Source organism: Pteropus vampyrus, unplaced genomic scaffold, assembly GCF_000151845.1.
Source record: "Pteropus vampyrus isolate Shadow unplaced genomic scaffold, Pvam_2.0 Scaffold66, whole genome shotgun sequence".
In the NCBI taxonomy this organism is placed as follows: domain Eukaryota; kingdom Metazoa; phylum Chordata; class Mammalia; order Chiroptera; family Pteropodidae; genus Pteropus; species Pteropus vampyrus.
The window spans coordinates 5,575,624-5,596,094 of NW_011888847.1; the positions used below are offsets into that span (position 1 = coordinate 5,575,624).

The following is a 20,471-nucleotide window of genomic DNA, read 5'->3' on the forward strand; positions in this document are numbered from 1 at the left end:
TATGTTTACTTACATTTATATAAAAATAAATCTCTTTAAGAGATCATTGATTGTCTAAAGTAAAAATTAGTAATCATATACTGTATAAGTGGTATTTAATTTTAAGGGAGACCATGGTGCATTAAAGATCCATATTGTAAACCACTAAACAAATAAAAGTTTAATTAGTAAGCTACTAGTAGATAAAATGGGAATCATAAAAATCAAAAAAGAGGAAAGAACAAAAAACAATGGGACAAATGGAAAATTAATGCGAAGATGATAGATTTAAACTGATAATTACATTACTGATAATTATATTAAAGGGAAGTGGTCAACACCATAACTGAAAGGTAGTTTGTCAGACTGCTTATTTTTAAGAATCCAACTGTATTCTGTCCACAAAAAGCCCACTCTGGACATATATAAGATAAAAGTAAAAGGATGGAAACAAGATATATCATGTAAACAATAAAATAAAGCTGGAATAATTATATTAATAGGAGATAAAGTAAATTTCATCCAAAAAAATATTAGCATTAATAAACAGGCATGGTATAAAGATAAAAGGGTCAACATATCACAAGAACACAACAATCCTAAATGAATATGTATCTAATAACAGAGTTTCAACATAAAGTAAAAACCTAATTACAAATGAAAGGAATAGAAAAATCCACAATTATAGCTAGAGACTTTTCATACTGCTCTCTCAATAACAGAACAGTGGACGGAAAATCATTAAGGCCTCAGAAGACTTAAACAACACTATCAATAAACTTGACCTAAATAGCATTTATAGAACATTCTACCCAACAGAAAAATTTCTGTTCTTTCCAAGAGGACATGGAACATGCACTGTAATAGACCACATATTAGGTCTAAATCAATCAAATCTCAAAAACATAAAATTTGTGTTTTTCTATAGAGTATGTTTTCTGATCACAAAAGAATTAAATTAGAATTTAGTAACAGAAAACCTATGGGAAAAAAAAAAAAACACCAAATATGTGAAACTTACTTCTAAATAATCCATGGATCAAAAATCAACCAACCAATCAAACATTAAAAGAGAAATCAAGAAGGAAATTGAAAAATACTTTGAAGGAATAAAATGGAAACACCTTATCAAATTTAGTATGATGAAGCTAAATAAAGTAGTGTTCGCAGGGAACCCAGACACTCCTTTCTCGGGTGCTCGGCAGCAAGAACTGGGAGAAAGCAAGAGATCTACGAAAACCCCCACTGGTGGTGATGTAGGTGTGCAAAATGGTGATCAGCTAGCTGCCACTGGGGGCCAGGCAAGAAAACCCCTGGCTTCCCAGATCCTTCTTTCATACAAAGCAAAAGCTATCTACCACTGGAGAGAGGCAGAAGTTTGCTCTCATCCAAGAACCCCTACCAATAAAAGGCAACAAACACAAGGCAGAGACTGGCTGCCACAAGGGAGCTTCAGGAAGAACAGAAATGCAGTGGAGACTCTGTCACTGAGACTCATGTACACAACACCTGCCTAAGACTGGGGCTAAAACAGGACAACTGAGAAACCCTCTATGTCCTCACCATGAACCCTGTAGGCAGTAACAAGCAACATCATGCTACCATTGGGAGAAGGGCAACAACATGAAGAGAGGCTGAGTAGTATAGGGCCTGCTGAGGTTGGGGCAGGAACACAGAAAAAACTCTTGGCATTCCATGCCCCACATTAAGCACAGGTAAGAATCTGAAGTCTGTGGATGTTCAAAACACTTCCTAGTCACTACTTCAGTGAGGGATCTGCCCCTCAAAACAGTACAAGATGGCCAAACATACAACATACGACACCTGAGACAAGACAGATGAGACTAGCAGCAGTTTATTAGTGACATGTGCTCATAGGCCAGGGGAAGAGGATGCCATGTAGGGACACACGGGGGCTGCACTTGGGAACAGTGAGCCAGAAGGGCTTGTGGAAGTGAAGCTTTGTGTAACAAGAGGGGTAAGTGTGCCCTGGTTCCTAAAGAAGGTTCCCATGGGAGGATGTGATTGGCTTGTTTGAATAATCCTTCAGGTTGGCCGGGAAGTGAAACCTGTTAGGTTGCAGACTACTGGGTAAGGTGTTAGGGGAACTAGTCAGATGGGGATCCCTTCTTGTTGGGTGAAGGCATATCTGGCAAGAACAGGGGAATTTACAATTAAGCTATGAGGTTCAAAAATGTCAAGACAGTACATGAAATTGTAGGCCTTCCAAGACAGTGGTGCACTGATGGGAACTGGTCCAATTACTGACGAGACAGACTCAATCACCCACAACAATGACCTAAGAAGAGAAGCGGCATGCTCATTTCAGAATATAAATACTATTGAACTCAGTCTCTGTTGCTGTTTATACAAGATATTTCCCATCCAATCAAAACTATAACATTTTTTTAAAAAGCATGAAAATAATTGTCCCATTTTTAAGAAATAAATCAAGCAACAGACACACCCCAATACAGCCTCAAATACTGGAAATATCAGACAGGAACTTTAAAGTAACTGATAAAAATATTAAAGGATCTAAGAAAAGGTGGATAACACACATGAATGGGGAATTTAAACAGAGATAAAAAGCATAAAAAATATAAATGCTAGAAAAAATATGCTATCATATTTGAAAATTCCTTTAATAAGTTTATCAATATACTAAACACAGCAGAAAAGAATCGGAAGAAAAGACACACCCAGGCACAATGTAGTAATTAAACTGCTAAAAACCAGAGTAAAGAGAAAATCTTGAACACAAAGAAAAAGAAACATTTATATACCTAGGAAATTCTCATCAGAAACTACACAGGCATCTTTAGAGTATTAAAAGATACTCTAAAAAGAAAAAAAAAAAAGGGGAATTCTAGAAAGAATGAAAAATTTTTTAAAGAAAACACTAAAAAGTTTTTCAAGCAAAGCTGAAATCATTAGCTTAACATGTATGACCAATAAATAATTGCATTGCAAGTAATGTTTCAAATAAATGATCTAAGCTTCAATCTTAAAAAGACACTAGGAAGTACAGCATAAGGAATATAGTCAATAATATTGTAATAACTATGTATGATGTCAAGGGGCACTAGACTTATCGGGGGGGAATAACTTTGTAAGTTACATAAATGTCTAACCACTGTGCTGTACACAAGAAACTAATATTGAATGTCAACTGTAATTGAAAAATAAAAAAAGAAACAGAAAAAAATGTTAGGAAAAGACAAAGTATATTAGCCTAAAGCAAGCTGAAGAAAATAATAAACATAAAAGCAGAAATTAATGAAACAGATGACAGAAAAGTCAATCAAACCAAAAGCTGCTTCTTTGCAAAGATCAATAAAATTGATAAACCCCTAGGCCAGACTGATGAGGAAAAAAGAGACCTAAATTACCATTATCGGGAATGTAAGAGGGAACATCACTACAGATCCATTCCACAGCTCTTAAAGGATAATATGAGACTAATGAATAACTTTAGGACAATAAGCTAGACAACTTAAGATGAAATGGACAGGAAGAGAGATGTCAGCAAGATGGAGGAATAGGAGATACCAATCTTGGTGTACCCCCACCAAAAACAATAATTAGACAGCTAGGGATAAATGAAAACAGCCCTGGGGGAGCACAGGAGTCAAATTAAGAACCTACAGCAATACTGCAGAGCAAATAAAGAATAAACACTCAGAAAGAATCACTAGAGAGAGAGGCTTAGCTGAAACATCTGGAAATGGCTAAGAACAAAGAAGGGTGGAGGCTGTCAGCAAAAGCCACAGAGTGGGTGCCACTGAGGTCCCCAGTGACTTGCTCTACAGAAGAGTTCTACAGCCTGTGCCACTGAGGACCTCAATAGCCCCCATGACAGAATCCCTGCAGCTTTCACAGCAGAGGACTCCATAGTGTTTGCTGGTAACTGACCTCTGCAGCCTGCTCCGGAAAGGAAACTGGCACCTTTTACCACTGTGGTAACTCCTGGGGGAGCACAGGAGTCAAATTAAGAACCTACAGCAATACTGCAGAGCAAATAAAGTGGGTGCCACTGAGGTTCCCAGTGACTTTCTCTACAGAAGAGCTCTACAGCCTGTGTCACTGAGGACCTCTTGCTGTTGCTGGAAGACCCTGCTGAGCCACTCCCAGGAGACAGGGTTGCCAGCCCTACCTTCAACTGCACCCCAGAGCCCTGGCTGCTCTACATGTACCTGCACATCAGACCTCAGCTCCACGGCTGATCCACATGTGTGCACATTTTAGGCACCAGAGCCACTGAAACTGCAGGCTAGCCAGCATCCCAGACCCCAGACTGCTGTTACTCTATGAGCATACATGCCCCACTCCCGGATCTGTGGCTGAGCTAACCATGCCCATGCCTCTGGCCACCACTGCCACCACGGCTACCACCAACCACCACCGCCACCACAAGAGAGTGCTCTAAAATGAGAAACACTGCCAAGAGGGATCCCCTTGGCCATGACACACCCATGAGAGAAAAAGAGGTTAGGAGGTCGCAGCAGCCTTTGCCACCAAAGACTGTAACAGCCCTTACTGCCACTGCAGACACCTGTTTCTTTACCGATACTGACTTCAGCTAATGGAGCTGAAGGTGAACTACGCCACTGGGCCTTTCTGGGAGTTGGAACCATTGCACTCCAACCATCCAGCACCCTTGCACACACCCACGGGTAAAGGCCTTTGCGCACTAAAACCAGTCTATAAAGTATGGAAGAGATGACTGCTCTATCAAATGCACAGACATCAACACAAGGTTACAAGAAACTTAAAAAATTAAGGAAATGTAACACCACAAAGAAACACAGTAATTTTCTACTAACTGACTCCAAAGAAATGGGTATCTACTATTTGCCTGAAAAAGAATTCAAAATAATTGTTTTAAGGAAGCTCAGTAGCTACAAGAAAGTAGATAGACAACTCAACATAAACAGGAAAACAATGCATGAACAAAATGAGAAGTTCAACAGAAAAACAAATAAAAAACAAAAGGAACCGAACAGAAATTCTAAAGCTGAAGAATGAATTAAATGAAAAATATAATACAGAACATCAATAACAGACTTGTCAAGCAGAAAAAAGAATCTGTGAACTAAAAGACAGGTCATTAGAAATTATCCAGTCAGAGGAGAGAAAAAGGAATGAAAGAAAGTGAATCCAGGAAGCAGAAGGAAGGAAATATATAAAGATCACAGGAGAAATAAATGAAGCAACAGAAAAGATCAATGAAACTACGAGTTGGTTTTTTGAAAAGATAGAATTGACAAACCTTTAGCTAGACTAAGAAAAAAGAAAGAAGACTCAAAAACAAAGGGTCATAAGAGACTACTATGAACAAATATATACCAACAAACTGGATAACCTAGGAAAAAAAGAGTAAATTGCTAGAAACATACAACCTACCCAGACTGAATCGCAAATAGAAAATCTGAATAATTATAACTAATAAGGAGATTAACTCAGTAATCAAAAACTTCTGATCAGACAAAATAGCAAACGTTCAAGGAATCAATGCCAACCCTTTCCCACAACCTTGCCAATGTTTATACCTCGCCTTTCTGAGAACAGCCATCCTAACAGATGTGAGGTAATAGTTCATTGTGGTTTAGATTTATATTTCCCTAATGATTAGTGATGATGAGTACCTTTCACGTACCTGTTTTTCATCATTGAGTATGATGTTAGTTGTGGGTTTGTCATATATGGCCTTTAGGTTTATATATTACTTTTATAAGTATGGGAGAGAGGGGGGATAATTAGTTTAAACAACACTCAAAAACTACAAAAAACATTAACAGTCAGTCTCCTGGTGTTATATCTTCTTTAAGATTTTGACACAATTCCAGTCTCCAAAATACAACAAATTTAATGTGGTTTGGCTCAACCATAAGCATTCTAACCACTTTCAGCAAAAATATATGCCATGCTGCAAATTTACAAGAATTTTGTTAGACCACGAAGGTAACAACAACAACAACATCTAACAGCCTTATTGTTATTGTTGTTATACTTATTTTCATATCATTATTTTATCTCATATCAATCTTAGCCTCTATGTCCGAGTATACTGCACCAAGCTACTGTTCAGGGAGTTACTTCCTAGACCTATGTCAAGTGTCCAGGAGTGCCATCTCCAAGTTTCATACCTCAGTGTACACTTTTCAATCTGCTGTCTTCTCAGTTTACCATCAGAGATCCAGTTGAAATGCCAGTAAATTCCATGAAAGCATTTCTGATTTGATCAGCAAAACTAATAGTTCCCTTCCCAATATGCCATAATACTGGTTCATTCTATGACAGAAATAACTACATTTTGTTTCAGTTGGGAATACATGTTTCAATCTCTTGATCTTGACTATGAACTCATTCCCTGAAGTAATGTTAAGTTTCTGCTGCACATCTGGTGGCCAACCTGAAGGCCTGGCACATTGCTGATGCTCAACAGACATTTGTTGAACTGCACTGAATTCAGAAGGATTATCAGAACTTAAAACGAGCATGTCACACTCGGTGCCGGGAAAAGTAGCTTCACTTTAGTGTGTTTCTCACCTTCTACCTTTATCAGACCTGCAGCAGATTTTGTTCTCTAGGGGTTTTGTTTCTGTGGTTTCTATTAAGTGGTATCGCTATATTATATTAATAACTGCTATATTAATAACATCGCACTGGAGTGTTATTCTGACCATCTGAAGGTAAATGCCACCAATGCATTTTAAATTCTCAGCTGTACATCCTCTAAATTGAAATCATGACATATAACAATCTGGGTATGAGTGAAGTTTTGCCAGAAGAACAAATGTCAGTGACACTGACAGCTTTAATTATCATGTTTGGAATTTAATGTATAAACCCATATTGATAAGGAACAATTTTGCTTCAGAATAATTTTTAAAAACTTAAAAGGCAGGATATTAGTTCACATCAAATACTTCACAATCTAAAAGATTCTATTTTCATAATTTAAAAAACAAAGGATGACTGCTATAAAAATCTATTAACTTCTCAAGTGGAAATTTCTCCATTTCAGAGAGATTGTAAACTCTATTAAAGAGAGCACTTCCACAAATACAAAAACAAAAGGAAGTACATAATAGCAGTGTCTAAAAGGTAAATAAGATACTGCATATTATTAAGAGGAGTCAAAGATCAAAAAACCATAAATTCTCCTACTCTGCTTGGTACAGGTTGTTCTCATATTAAAGGCCCATAGCAAATTAGGCTCAACGATTAGATAATTAGAAAAATATCAAAGGTCTAAAGCTTAAAAAGCAGAGATCAGATATATTTACTGCAAATGGTTAGACAAGCTGTCTATATTTTAAACTTGGAACTCAGAGAGATGAAAAGGATGAATTCATAATGCCAAGGTTTATGGCAAGAACTCAGGGCCTCCTGATCCTGGGTCTTACAATTACTTCCCAGAACAAATGTCAACTCCTTCCTCTGTAAGACTAGCCTTCATTCTACATTGAGCAGATAAAAATTACTAAGTCACAGGCTTGCTAAATAAATAGCTTCAGGTTTACCAGATTTCTAAAATAAATAAAATATTCCCACTCCAACATTTTATTTTATTGTTTTCTACTTACAAAGTCTTGACGTATATCGTTGAAGTCTTTGCCATATTTTTCTAGTGCCTCTTCAAATAAACTAGCTTCGGAGGCTGACCATTCTTCCATTTCATCTCTGCATAAAACAGGTCCTCCAAGTGGCACTAAGACACTAATTGCACTGCTCAAATCATAACTGTGTCTATACAATGTATCCATAGCATGAAACTAAAGAAAACAAAAAAAAAACAGAGAAAATATCCGTAAATGCAAACTTCCTAGATTATTCAAGAACAGAAACACTAAAATGCATGATGTACTTAGTTAAAAATAATATATGTAGGTAGTATTTATTTTTTAACAAAATTAAGAAAAATTTAACCAAGATTACTTAATAATTATTCAAAATATCATTTATTGCTTTAAGAAAATGTTGATATATATCTTTTAAGGCGTATATATTTTTAAATGCATTCATTTGTTATAGCAACTTAACCACGAAGATCCAGGACCTCCAAGTATTAAATTGGGAACCCAGTAAGTTTCATCATCTTTTTGGTTAAAAAAGCCAACATCACTTCAGCTTCTGTACAAGGTTAGCATAGCCTTCCTTAACAAGGGAAAAATAGGTAATATATCAGAGAGTGAGAAAAATATTCTCAGATTGGGTTAAGGGAATGATGTATTAAGAAGGAGAAACAGAAAGAAAACAGTGGAATTGAGAATGAATGACAATAATACAAAACAAAATTACATATTCCTGTTAAACAAAACAAAACAAAAAACAAAATTACTTATCCATGTTAAAAGAATAACTTGGTTGAGATTTTATAAAACCAAGAATAGATGAATAGCATTGCTTGGAATAGCTAGGCCAGTGGGAGTTTCTTATATTTTTCAAAGGAGAGTGATTTGAAGCATAATTTGAAAGGAGGAAAGATAAGTTAGGATAATATAACTGGCTTTATGCAAAAGTCCCTTGGGTCTAGCTTATTTAAAAAAAACATTTTCCTCCCATCAGAAGCAGTCAATAAAGTAGGTTCCAAAATGTCAAAACCTTGAGTTTTGAAAAACTTTTGATGGTTTTTCTATGGGAGAGAAAGCGATTCATTCATAACATGCATGCATATTTGTACATGTAGCAGGAAAACTGCAAAACAGGACATTAGCCTGTCTTTGGATAAGCATATAGGTGTAGCGCAGATTTGGTTGGCAAAGTGATCAAATCTTTGCCAAGTGAGAACTAGTTCTGTTTAAACTTTCTAACATGAAAGCCAAGTCTTGCACTTTTTTTTTTTTTTACACAGAGATCTTCTGGTATTTATTAAAATTTTCATAAATGAGGAGGTGTACATTTATGTGACAAGTCTCTTAAAAATTTAGTTTATGAGTCATCCTTAAATATCTGGTAGGGGACAATGGACAGTTCCCTATTTGCACAGAGCATAAAAATAAGCTCAAATATCAACTAAAATCTGTTAAAGAAAAAAATCATTAGCAAACATATACAATGAAATATATATTTATACTGTGACACATTAAGACATTGAATAAGAGTATAAAACATGAACTTGTTGACAGAGTTAAAGACAAGACTCATGGTATGTAGACATGTTTAGGTACAGTAACTGCTTTACTAAGGGTTTACATCTCACTTAAAATAAATCATTGGATTCCACAAAATAAAAGCAAATAGGGATTTCATTACCAATTTCCTAGTTAAATCACAGCTAAGACCACCGACCATGTGTAGTCTTGCTTTATGTGTCACAATTATGGAATAATAACTTCACTTTCAAGTGAATTTCTTCTCACTCTTCTTCACCAGAGGTTAGAAAATATTAAAATTAATCTTTACTCTTTGTTTGTGCTCTACAAACTTCAGAATCAAAATCCATTTCTCTAGCCGATCTTCGCACTTGACAAACTTGGAAGTTTAGCTGTAGTGTACACTGCTATATGCTTTTACATCATCCCTGAAACTAAATAATTATTGTTTTTGGATATCTGACCTATGAAAATGGAAAGAAAATGCAATAACATTTAGGGATCCCTTCAATTAATAATACATTTCTATAAATGAGTATTTTTAAAACTCCTAAATTTAAAATGGATAACGAAACTAAAAAAGATGAAATGGTATTCAAAATCAATAATTATACAAATTAACTGTGCTGCTGAGAGTCCTCAGGAGGTAGGAGTAATTTTTATAATTAACAGGTACTCTGAAACCAAAGTGACAAAATTAAATCAGTTTTCTCAACTGATTATACCAACCACTCAAAGCATGAATGAGTTTTCAGTCTTTTGTTCATGTTGGATGAATGAAAATGCTCTTTTTACAGGCACTTTTAAAACTGATGATGAGGTATTATCTATTTAAGGCTTCAAAAAGCCATAGTAATATCTTAGCCCTTATAAGTAAGTGATTATGACCAAAATCTCAAGTGATTTAGTATCTTCTTTACAGAGTGTGTTTGTGTTTTTGAACACTGAAGTAAGCATTTGCTTTTGGAAGACTAGCTCTTACATTGTGCCACCAATCAAATGGAAAGAATGGGTTAGACTCACAGCTGACTAGGAGCTATGAAACCTCTAAAGCCCACATTTATACCACAGCCCAGAGGAGAGTGCAGCAATGGTTTATATGTATAGAAAATAAACATCCATCCAGGCACATACAGTATGGAATTCCTAGGGAATACTTCTGTTAAAATCAATGACCAACTTCACAAAGAAAACCAGAGGATCACATCATTTGTTAGGAGTCCAAACTAATGCCATATTTCTGACACACATAATGGTTTCTTTTGAATGGACTTAATATTTATAGTCTAATCTTACCCTAAAAAGCTGTAAGTAAAACACAGAAGATATTTTCTATAATAGAATAGACAACATTCAGTGAAGACTCACAGAAATAAGTTGAGAAAGACCAAGAAGTTTAACTAATAACCAATGACTATTGTTTATCAGTAAGATAATAACTCAAAAAGCTACACATAAGAGAACATACTGGTTGGTTCCATTTATATGAACTTTGAGAAGAGTAACAATTGATAGTGAGAAGAGACAGAATAGTCATTACCTCAGACGAGGGGGCTCACTGAAATGGGGAGGAGCATGAGAAAACCTTTTTGAGATTTGAGAAATGTTCTTTATCTAGATCTGGGTAGTTGTTACATGGACATATAAACACGTAAAAACGTATAAGCTATGTACCTACGTGTAGGGTACTTAATACACTTTACTATATGTATGCCTCAATTTAAAATACAATTAAAAAAAACGCAGTCTTCCCTTCACATACTTTACAAAGTTACCATCTTTACAATAGCTTATACAGATACACACAACAAGATCCATTCAAATCTAAATTTTAAAAATCATAAGAACTCAGCACAAGCTGTTCTCTTTGCCAAATAACACTGAAGGTGTTGTCACATTTCATCTCATTCATAACAGATGGAGATGACAAACAAAGTATTTTAGGAGAAAGACTGACAATGAAATCTTGGCAGTGGAATTCTCATCTTTTGTTCACTAAGCAGAATCACTCTATGGTAGACTGGGTTACTGTTCAGCAAATATTCACTCCCTCCTCTGGACCTCCATAGGAGGGTATTCTTCTACTCAAATGTTGTTGGGCCTAGCCATGTGACTTGACTGGCCAATAGGATCTTTAGATATGTGATTTAACAGAGCCCTGACATTTGTTTGTGCATTTGGACTTGCCCTCTTCTGTTAATGACTTTTGTCAACAGAAGACAAAAGACACATGATGATCTGGACACAACCTGCAGATTGTCTAGGATTCTGCTGAACCAGAGTAGGCACCTAAATCAGCCCAGTCTAGTTCAGCAGAATTCTAGACAATCTGTAGAGAAGTATACAAGAAATTAATGCTCACTGTTCTAAGTCACTATAATTCTGGGCTGTGTAATGAATACTGTATTTTCCTCTTTGAGAATAAAGAACATATTCAGTCACAGCACTAGAAGTGGTGTGAGCAGACAGCTGTTGGTCCTCTTTGGAATGATCTCAATTAAAAAAGATTCATCACCCAAGACCATGCCCTCTTTCTGAGGCAGCCTGCCACCAATGACAGAGAAGTGTAAAGGCCCAGACTTTTACCCTGATTTGGGACAACTCTTCAGAGCATCCCATGGAGTCAGCTGAGGCTTTCAATCAGACTGTACCATAGTCTACCTTCTCCCTCTCTTTTCTCCTGCTTCCTTCCCTTCACTTCCACAGTTGTTGACCCCTAATAAATTTCCTGTATGCAAATCTCCATCTCAAAGTCTTTCTCAGGAACTCAACCTGTAACATGTAGCATTATTTTGACAACAGCTAAGTGATACACATATATATTCAATACTAACTACTGATTTGCTCAGAATTTTACAAAAAACTTTGTATGTATACCTCCAGCACAAATACAGCATTCATAACATCAAATCTATTTAAAAATTAATAAGCATTAATGAGCAGAAGGTGAATATAATAAGCAGAAGGTGAATATAAACGAGTAAACCTCAAACCATGATTAAGGCATATTTCTTAGATATAAAAAAAAAAGTATGCCGTTTACTCTCAATTTTTGCTTCAATGCATAATACTCAAAACAAAATCTCTCATTCACCACTAAATTTCTTAAGACTTAGCTGTCATTTATGCAAATCTATAAGACACCCTGAGCCATGTTCTTATGTGTACACATACCTTTTGATCATTATCACAAGTTATAGGGACAGCAGGCCATGGTAATTCCTTGGCCCTAAAAGTCATTTCCAAACTTACCACGAGCAGAACTATGGGTTCTTAATCCTTGGCTGTGACCTGGACACAAACTAGACAAATATATAATATGACTGTGAACTGTGTGAAGACACTGGAGAACAATCAATGCAGGCAAGGAGTGATTAAGATAATTCAGCAAGAGGAAGTATGACAGGTGAATTACTACTTTGAGAGCATTTTCTGGACTCTTATGAGGGAGACTAGATCCGAACAGAAAGTTTCCTTTTCACTAGGCTGAGATGAAAGTGGGCAAGGCTTGAAAAATAAAATCCTAGGGAGGATTATAATCCAGACCCTAAAGGAAATAACACATTAAAAGAAGTGGTAGCATATGTGTTCTCTGACCACAATCTCCAAGGCAATTAAGATAAATTTGTGAACCTCATTTGCTTGGAAATTAGCAATCAAATGCAAAATTATAAAGTAAGTTAGAAAATACTTAGAGCTAAATGATAATGAAAATACTAATATATCAAAGTATACGAGAGGTGATAATTAAAGGGACATTCACAATTTTAAATATTGCTAAGTAGACGAATAAAATTAATGGGCTAAGAAATGGTCTTAAAACTGGAACAGGAATATCAGAGTAAATGCAAAGAAATGTAAAAGAAAAGAACAAAGTAAAACAGAAAAGCATACAATAAAAAAATCAACTAAACTAAAATCTCATTCTTTTAGACAAAAGAAATCTCTGATTAAACTACAAGGAAAAAAATGGCAAACAACACAAACAATAACATGGATGAAAATTATTTACAGCTACAGACAGAGCAAATTTTTCTAATTAGAAGATACTATAAAAACTGTGTTGATAAATTTGAAAACTTAGGAAAAAATGGAAAATCTCACAGGCTGACATAACTGACCAAAATGGACTTAAGTGTAATAAAAACTTATTCTAATTATAAATTAAATTATAACCACAACCCAAACCTAGGGACATTCTAAAAAAAAAGGCCTGTACTCTTCAAAATTGCCATGGTTATTAAAAGCAGACAAAATATGGAATTGTTCAGGATTGAAGAAAATTATAAAGAGCTACAATAAGTGATTCTCAAGTAGACCTTGAACCAGAAAAGAACTTTTTCTTTTGTTATAAAGAATATTACTGGGACAAGTAGTACATCTGACTAAAGCTTCCAGATTAGATAATGGCAATATAGCGATGTTCATTTTCTGAATCTGACAATAGTACTGTGGCTATAGAAGAGAATATCCTTATTCAGCATCTCAAATATTTAGTAATGTGGGACATCTTTTCTGAAACTTACTCTCAAACTGTTCAGAAATAATATGTGTAACAAGAGAATGATAAAGGAAATGTACTAAATGTTAATATTTGGGGAGTTTGGGTGAAGGGAATATAGGAAGTCTTAGTACTATTTTGCATGATCTCAAAATACAAAGATAAGTTTTAAGAAATTATAACCACAAGCCTTCATTAATACCTGTAAATACAAATCTCTTCACCATTAACCCTAGACAGAAAAAAATAATTACCCCATAGTTCATATCTATAATGATTTTTTTTTTTTTTTTTTTAAAGAATCAAATCTTCTATTTTGTGAAGGCTGTCTGGATTATAGTTTTATATATTTGTTGTCTTTCATTTTAGGGGGACATTTTTCTTTGGGAATTTATGTTAAAGCTCCTTTAACTATGTTATTTGAATTACTTTGTAGAATCCTCTTATCCTTTTTCTTTTAATTTTTTAAATTAAGTTTATTGAGGTAACATTGGTTAATACAATTATATAATTTTCAGGTGTACATTATAATTTGACATCTATATATTCTATTGTGTGTTTACCATCCAAAGTCCAGTTTCCTTCAGCTACCATATATTTGATCCCCGTTACCTACTTCACCCTCCCCCAACCCCCTATATTTGACTTCCTTTACTTTGTCTACCCCATCCCTCCGTCTTCTTCCACCCCCTATCCTCTGGTAACCACTAGTCCATTATCCATGTCCATGAGTCTCTGTTTGTTTGTCTGTTCATTTGTTGCTTGTAGGTTTATATCCCACATATAAGTGATCTCATGTGATTTTCAATTTTTTCTGTCTGGCTTTTTTTGCTTAGCATGATTATCTCGAGGTCCATCCATGATGTTGCAAATGGCAGGATTTCATCTCTTCTTATGGCTGAGTAAGATTCCATTGTATATATGTACCACAGCTTCTTTAGCCAATCATCTATCGTAGGATACTTTGGTTGCTTCCATGTCCTGTGAATAATGCTGCTATGAACATCGGTGTGCAAATACCTTTTCGGATATGTGTTTTCAAGTCTTTGGGGTAAATACCCAGTAGAGGGATTGCTGGGTCATATGGTAGATCAATTCTTAGTCTTTTGAGGAACCTCCATACTGTTCCCCTTAGTGGCTATACCAATTTGCAGTCCCACCAGCAGTGTGTGAGTGTTCCTTTTTCTTTGCATCCTCTCCAACACTTGTTATTACTTGTCCTGTTGACAAAAGCTTTTCTAACAGGTGTGAGATAGTAGCTCATTGTGGTTTTAATTTGCATTTCCCTAATAGCTAGCGATGTTGAGCATCTTCTCAAATATTTGTTGGCCATTTGTATGTCCTCTAGGGAGAAGCATCTGTTCAGGTCCTCTGCCCATTTTTTGACTGGATCGTTTGTTTTTTTGTTGTTATTGAGTCGTATGAGTTCTTTGTATATTTTGGATATTAGGCCCTTATCGGAGGCGTTGCTTGCAAATGTATTTTCCCATTCGGATGGCTGTCTATTTTCCTTGTTGACGGTTTCTTTTGCTTAGCAGAAGCTTTTTAGTTTGATGTAGTCCCATTCTATAATGATTTTTCTGATGCTTCTTATATTAGTGTCAAATTCATGGGGGAAAAGTAAAGTAAAAGGCTATGTATTTAAAAAAACAAACTAACTAAACTTCAATTTAACAGAAAGATGAATAAATAGACCTCAATACACACAAACAATTCTCCTAGGACAGTTTGCAGTATCTCTAAGCTCATTTAATATAATTTTAAAATTCTCATCTGCAATAGATCCTCAGACAAAAAGTGTGTCTAATGTAGAATATTATTGCCTTAATGATGTATCTACAAGGAAAGATAATTCCATGTTTCATTATTTGCACTGCAGTAGTAGTCCATTCGTTCTAATCTAATCTTACCGAAGCATGGATATTACTCATAAGTAAATTGACTTTTAAAAAATTATATAAATTCTCGCTCTATCAATTTTACATTCATTTTAAGGGCTACATTTCTGGTGTAAGTTGGTGTCTAAAATGTCAACCAAAAGATTTAAATGTGCTGCTGAGTCCAATTTCTTTAAATAATGTAATGACTGTGATTTGCAAACTCTCCTCAAATACCCAATATCCTCAAGGCCCTAAATGAAATATGTGATTTGAAGAGAACTCACAAATAAAGAAAATAAAGCTCAAGATTACTGGCTAGCATTTTTACAAAGAGTTAATATCTGAAGAATAAAATTACTGTTGGCTAAATCAACTTCCTATATTAGGAAAATAAGTTAATTGTCTTTTCAACGTTTTTCTTGAAGGAAAAATTTTTATTGTAAAAATTATTGCTTGTTTTAAGGAGAAATCATATAGTGATTTTCTTGTAACAATCATAATGAAATGTCTGGTTAGTCACAGCTTAATGACCATATTCAAACTTAGTAATCTACTCCAATGGTGGTAAAAACGGCATGACAAAACCCCTTTTAGATAATCAACAATGCTACAAAATTAGAAGAAAGTAAATGAGACTCAACAAAGATTGGAGGGGAAATGCATCACTGTTATCATCTCAATAACAACTTTTATTGAACTCTTACATTGTGCCACATGCTGTTCTAAATTATTCACAGGAATTACAACGTTTAATCCTCAAGTTGATGCTACAAGGTAACTCAGAGACAGACTTTTTGGGAGGCTGGAATGACAGTGCCAGAGTTCTTGTTCAGGACACTGAAGCATCATCTGCTTTCTTTCCCAGTGAGGACAGGGCCCAGGACTTCAAGAGGCATAAGAGCCCAGTATTTGTGAACATTATCTTAAATAAAAGTGTATAAACTGTTGAATGTAATTTCCTCTGAAATGATGATGGAAGCTCAAAGATTTGTGAGATAGCAATAAATTAGTTGTCTTCCACCTAACCTGGGCAGCCGAAGTCACAGAGCTCTATACCCCTTAGAGAACCTAGGGCTCAGGACAAACAGCCCTGAGGCATGCTCTGCAGAGCCACTGCATTTCCAACAAGTTCTATATGCTTGGATACTTTTATTAGCAACTTATAGAGGTGCATCTGTATACCCTTTGGTCAATCCATGCCCGCTAAAGCAGGGCAAATAGGTTTTATTATTATTCCCATTGCAGATGAAGAAACTCAGACACAGGGAGGTTAAATAACTTGCATAAGGCTATGTGGATTATAAACTATAAATCCAGGGGGTAAAAAACCCATAGAATCATAAAAGTGTACCCACCATTTATACACCCATGTTCATAGCATTATTCACAATAGGCAAAGGTAGAAGAAACCTACTGATGAATGGATAAATAAAATGTACTATACGCATACAACGGAATATTATTTTCAGCCTTAAAAAGGAAGGAAATGCTGACATACTACAACATGGATGAACCTTAACCAAGTGACATTAAGTTAAGTGAAATAAGACAGCACAAATGGACAAATGTTGTATGGTTCCACTTAAATGGGGTATCGAGAGTAGTCAAAAATTTACGAAGAGACAAAAAGTGGAACACTGTGGTTGCCAAGGGCTAAGAATTGGGAGAATGAGGAGTTATTGCTTAATGAGTACAAATTTTCGGTTAGGGAAGATGAAAAAATTCTGGAGATCGATGGTGGTGATGGTGGCACAACAAAGTAGATACTTAATACCAGAGAACAGTACACTTATAAATGGTTAAAATGGTATATTTTATGTTGTGTGTATTTTACTATAATTTTTAAACAAGTGTATCCAATACCTAAATTTTCTGTAACTCCTGGTCTTCAGACTGTATGTACACAGCTCTGGTGATATGATGAAATTAGAATTCATATATATTACAGATAAGATGCAGTTGGCAAAAAAAAAAAAAAGATTAAAATGCTTAAAACAGACTATTTTAAAAAGAATCCATCCGAGAGACAGAAATTAATTTGTTTGTCCTCAAATATTTACTGAACACCTAGTATATAGGAATTACGTTTGGTGCTGGGGATTCAACAATGAGGAAAGATAGATATAGTCACTATACTAATGGATGTTAAAAGCTGACATGTGGGGGGTAATGGGAAGGAGAGAGATATAGTCTTGCTGACCTGCTTTTAAGGATCTGGGTTTTCACCCTAAATGCAATTAAAAGCCACTAAAAGGATATAAGACAGGAGACAGCAAAATCACAGCTACATTTTTAAAAGATCAGATGTAATAAAAGAATTAGAGATATTCCAGGATAATACTTCCTCCCTACTAAATCAACACAGCTTGACCTTTCTCAGAACCAGACTCAGCATCAGGAAGCCTAAATTTCTAGTCCTGATTCTGTCACTAATTAAATGTGAGTCTTTATGTAAGTTACTTTACCATTATTTCTAAAATAGTCTAAAACGGGAGATTTTGAAAGCCCTAAACAACTCAAAAAGCTCTTTTCTTAGGATCCTAATCTCCAATGTGCTTTAGTCCTCAGAGTCTAGGCAAAAGAGAAATGCAGTACCAATATAATTACCTATTCTCAGAGACTGAGGCTTTGCTTCCACAATAGCTCCCTAACAATGTACATGGGCACTCCGTCCCTCCGGCCACAAGGGTGCAGACAACAAACAGGAAGTTAATAAGCTAGAGTATCCACCAACTACTACTTACTAACCACCACAGGGATTAGTTTGTTCTAAAGAATTTTGTTTCCACAAAGGAAGGGCGGGGGTGGGGTGGGGGGAGGCGCGGGGAGGAGGAAAGGTCAATGCAGGTATTGTTGTAAACAGACTTTTTCTTTGCATATTATACAAAGTATACCTTTTAATGAAACAAGGGTGAAATCTATGAAGCCTCCATGGTTTCAATGCACTAATAATTATAAATCTTATTATATATCTTAGACTAGCAGTGTTTGAAATTCACAGTCCAGCTATGTTCGTCCCGGATCTCAAAATGAGGAAGTTAGAGCTAGTGATCAGCAGGCAGCTTAATTATCTACTGTCAAAATATGACTGGTGATTTGACAAGTGGCATATATTGACTGTCACGTATAAATGAATGTGTCGGATTAGGGATGCTGAAAGCCCAATTACAGTCCTCATGGAAAAGTCACAAAGAAAATCACCTAGAACAGGCTACTCAGGTTCCCACAGTTTCCGAACGAGGCATCTCTGCAGTGGGAGGTCTTCAGATCCACAGTGTGGTTACCGTATGGAAAAAAAAAAAAAAATACTAACCTGATATGTTACAGGAATGCAAACACTGTAGGAAAAATAAGAACTTGACTTTCCAAATTCAGCTGAATGATGAAACCATTTTCATTTAATGGTACAAAAGAACTTATCAGCCTTTCACAAGTTCTTTTTGGGAAACAATCTACAAAACTTATATTCTCAACATATTAATAATCAATTTTAACCACTCCCACTCATTTTTATAGAAATGCCTCAGGATCTTATATTTTAACAACAAAGTGGAAAGCATACCACTAGGAAAACAGGATTAAAGGTGGAAGTCATGGCATCTAATATAACAAAGGGCATTGATTTCTTCCTGCTTTCACAACTTCTAAGAGATGTCAATTATGGCACTAAAAATATAATGTCAACACAATAACAACATACAAAAAGAGTCTGAGTAAAGCTGAATCTAGAGTAGTTAGAGCAGGAAACCAGGGAATTTACATGTTGTAGACAAAAGAGCAGATCATCTTCAGTGCTGCCTAATCCAAGGCAGACAAGAACATTTAAAGCCACGCCATTTTAATGAGAATGAGACAGAACAGGTAATCTGGTAGACAGGACTCCCCAGCAGGAGTCAAGAACAGATCCAAACCCTGTCTCCGAAACCAGCTGTACAAACATGCCAAAATACAATTTCCTGAGACTCTGAGTACACTTCTGCTTAAAAAGATAACAATTATAGTAATAAATAATTTAAGATAATAGATGTAATATAAAAGTGACCTCCAAATTGCTAAATACTAAAGGAAACCAAACAGAAGAGACAAAAACACTGGAGGATCTGAAAGCACCTGCCTAGAAGGAGCATAATAACCATGTATTGTAAAAGATACACCCAAATGACATTTAAAGTAATTAAGGTATATAAGTTGTGTCTTCTTTAAAATGCTTCTTTTATACATGGCCTTCATTGACAGAGACAGTTACCGAATCTTGAAAACTGTCCTCTTCCAAAAGAAATTCGTCTGCTGTCCCACCAGTCACCAGCAGTGAGCAGCAGAGTTACTGCACCTGCAAGCCAAGAGTCCATACACCTGCTGCTCACCTGGCAGACACATCTTCAGGCAAATCAGTCTCAACTGTTCTAAGAGCTTTGTACCACCTCAAGACATGACTTTCCACTCTCGGTCCTCAGACAAAATAGAGAGAATCTGCTGTGCTATGACAGGGATAGTATCCCCAGTTATAATCTGGGAAGCATTATCTCATAAGAACAATGTTAAACCACAAGAGACTGGGCTTCCTAAATAACCGTAGAGCTATACAAGACAAGATCATGCAACATTAGAAAAAAAAACTTTCCAGGTTCTTATAATAGTGTTTATGTTATAGTGTTAGGGAAATATGGGGGGGGGGGGGGTGAGGCAGAATAGAAGACTGTTCTAAATGACTTTGTGTTCAAAACAGAGTTCACATGGGACTTAAGGTCTTATCAGTTATCATAATTTATTATAACGTGGTGCTTGTGCAGGGACAAGATATATAGGTCAATAAAAAGAACAGATTAGGAATCCAGAAGCAGATCTAAGCATATCTAGGACCTTGAAATAAGATAGAAGAGGCATTACAAAATCATGAGGAAACAACAAATTTAATAAAAGGTGGTGGGATGATTAATTTTCCATATGGAAAAAACGTTAGACCCCCAACTTTATTCTTAAAAATAAACCAGATATACTTACAGTCTTAAA

General features: G+C 35.7%; 1 protein-coding gene across 3 annotated transcripts in view; it reads right to left on the bottom strand.

Moving 5' to 3' along the window:
- Positions 1-20,471, bottom strand: part of MTA3 (metastasis associated 1 family member 3) — a 135,017-nt gene that overhangs the window by 33,468 nt on the left and 81,078 nt on the right. For all 3 annotated transcript variants that reach the window (XM_023531307.1, XM_011361354.2, XM_011361352.1), the window contains exon 9: positions 7,572-7,760. In XM_023531307.1, coding sequence (XP_023387075.1) covers positions 7,572-7,760 — 189 coding nt within the window. The remainder of the gene's footprint in view (positions 1-7,571; positions 7,761-20,471) is intronic.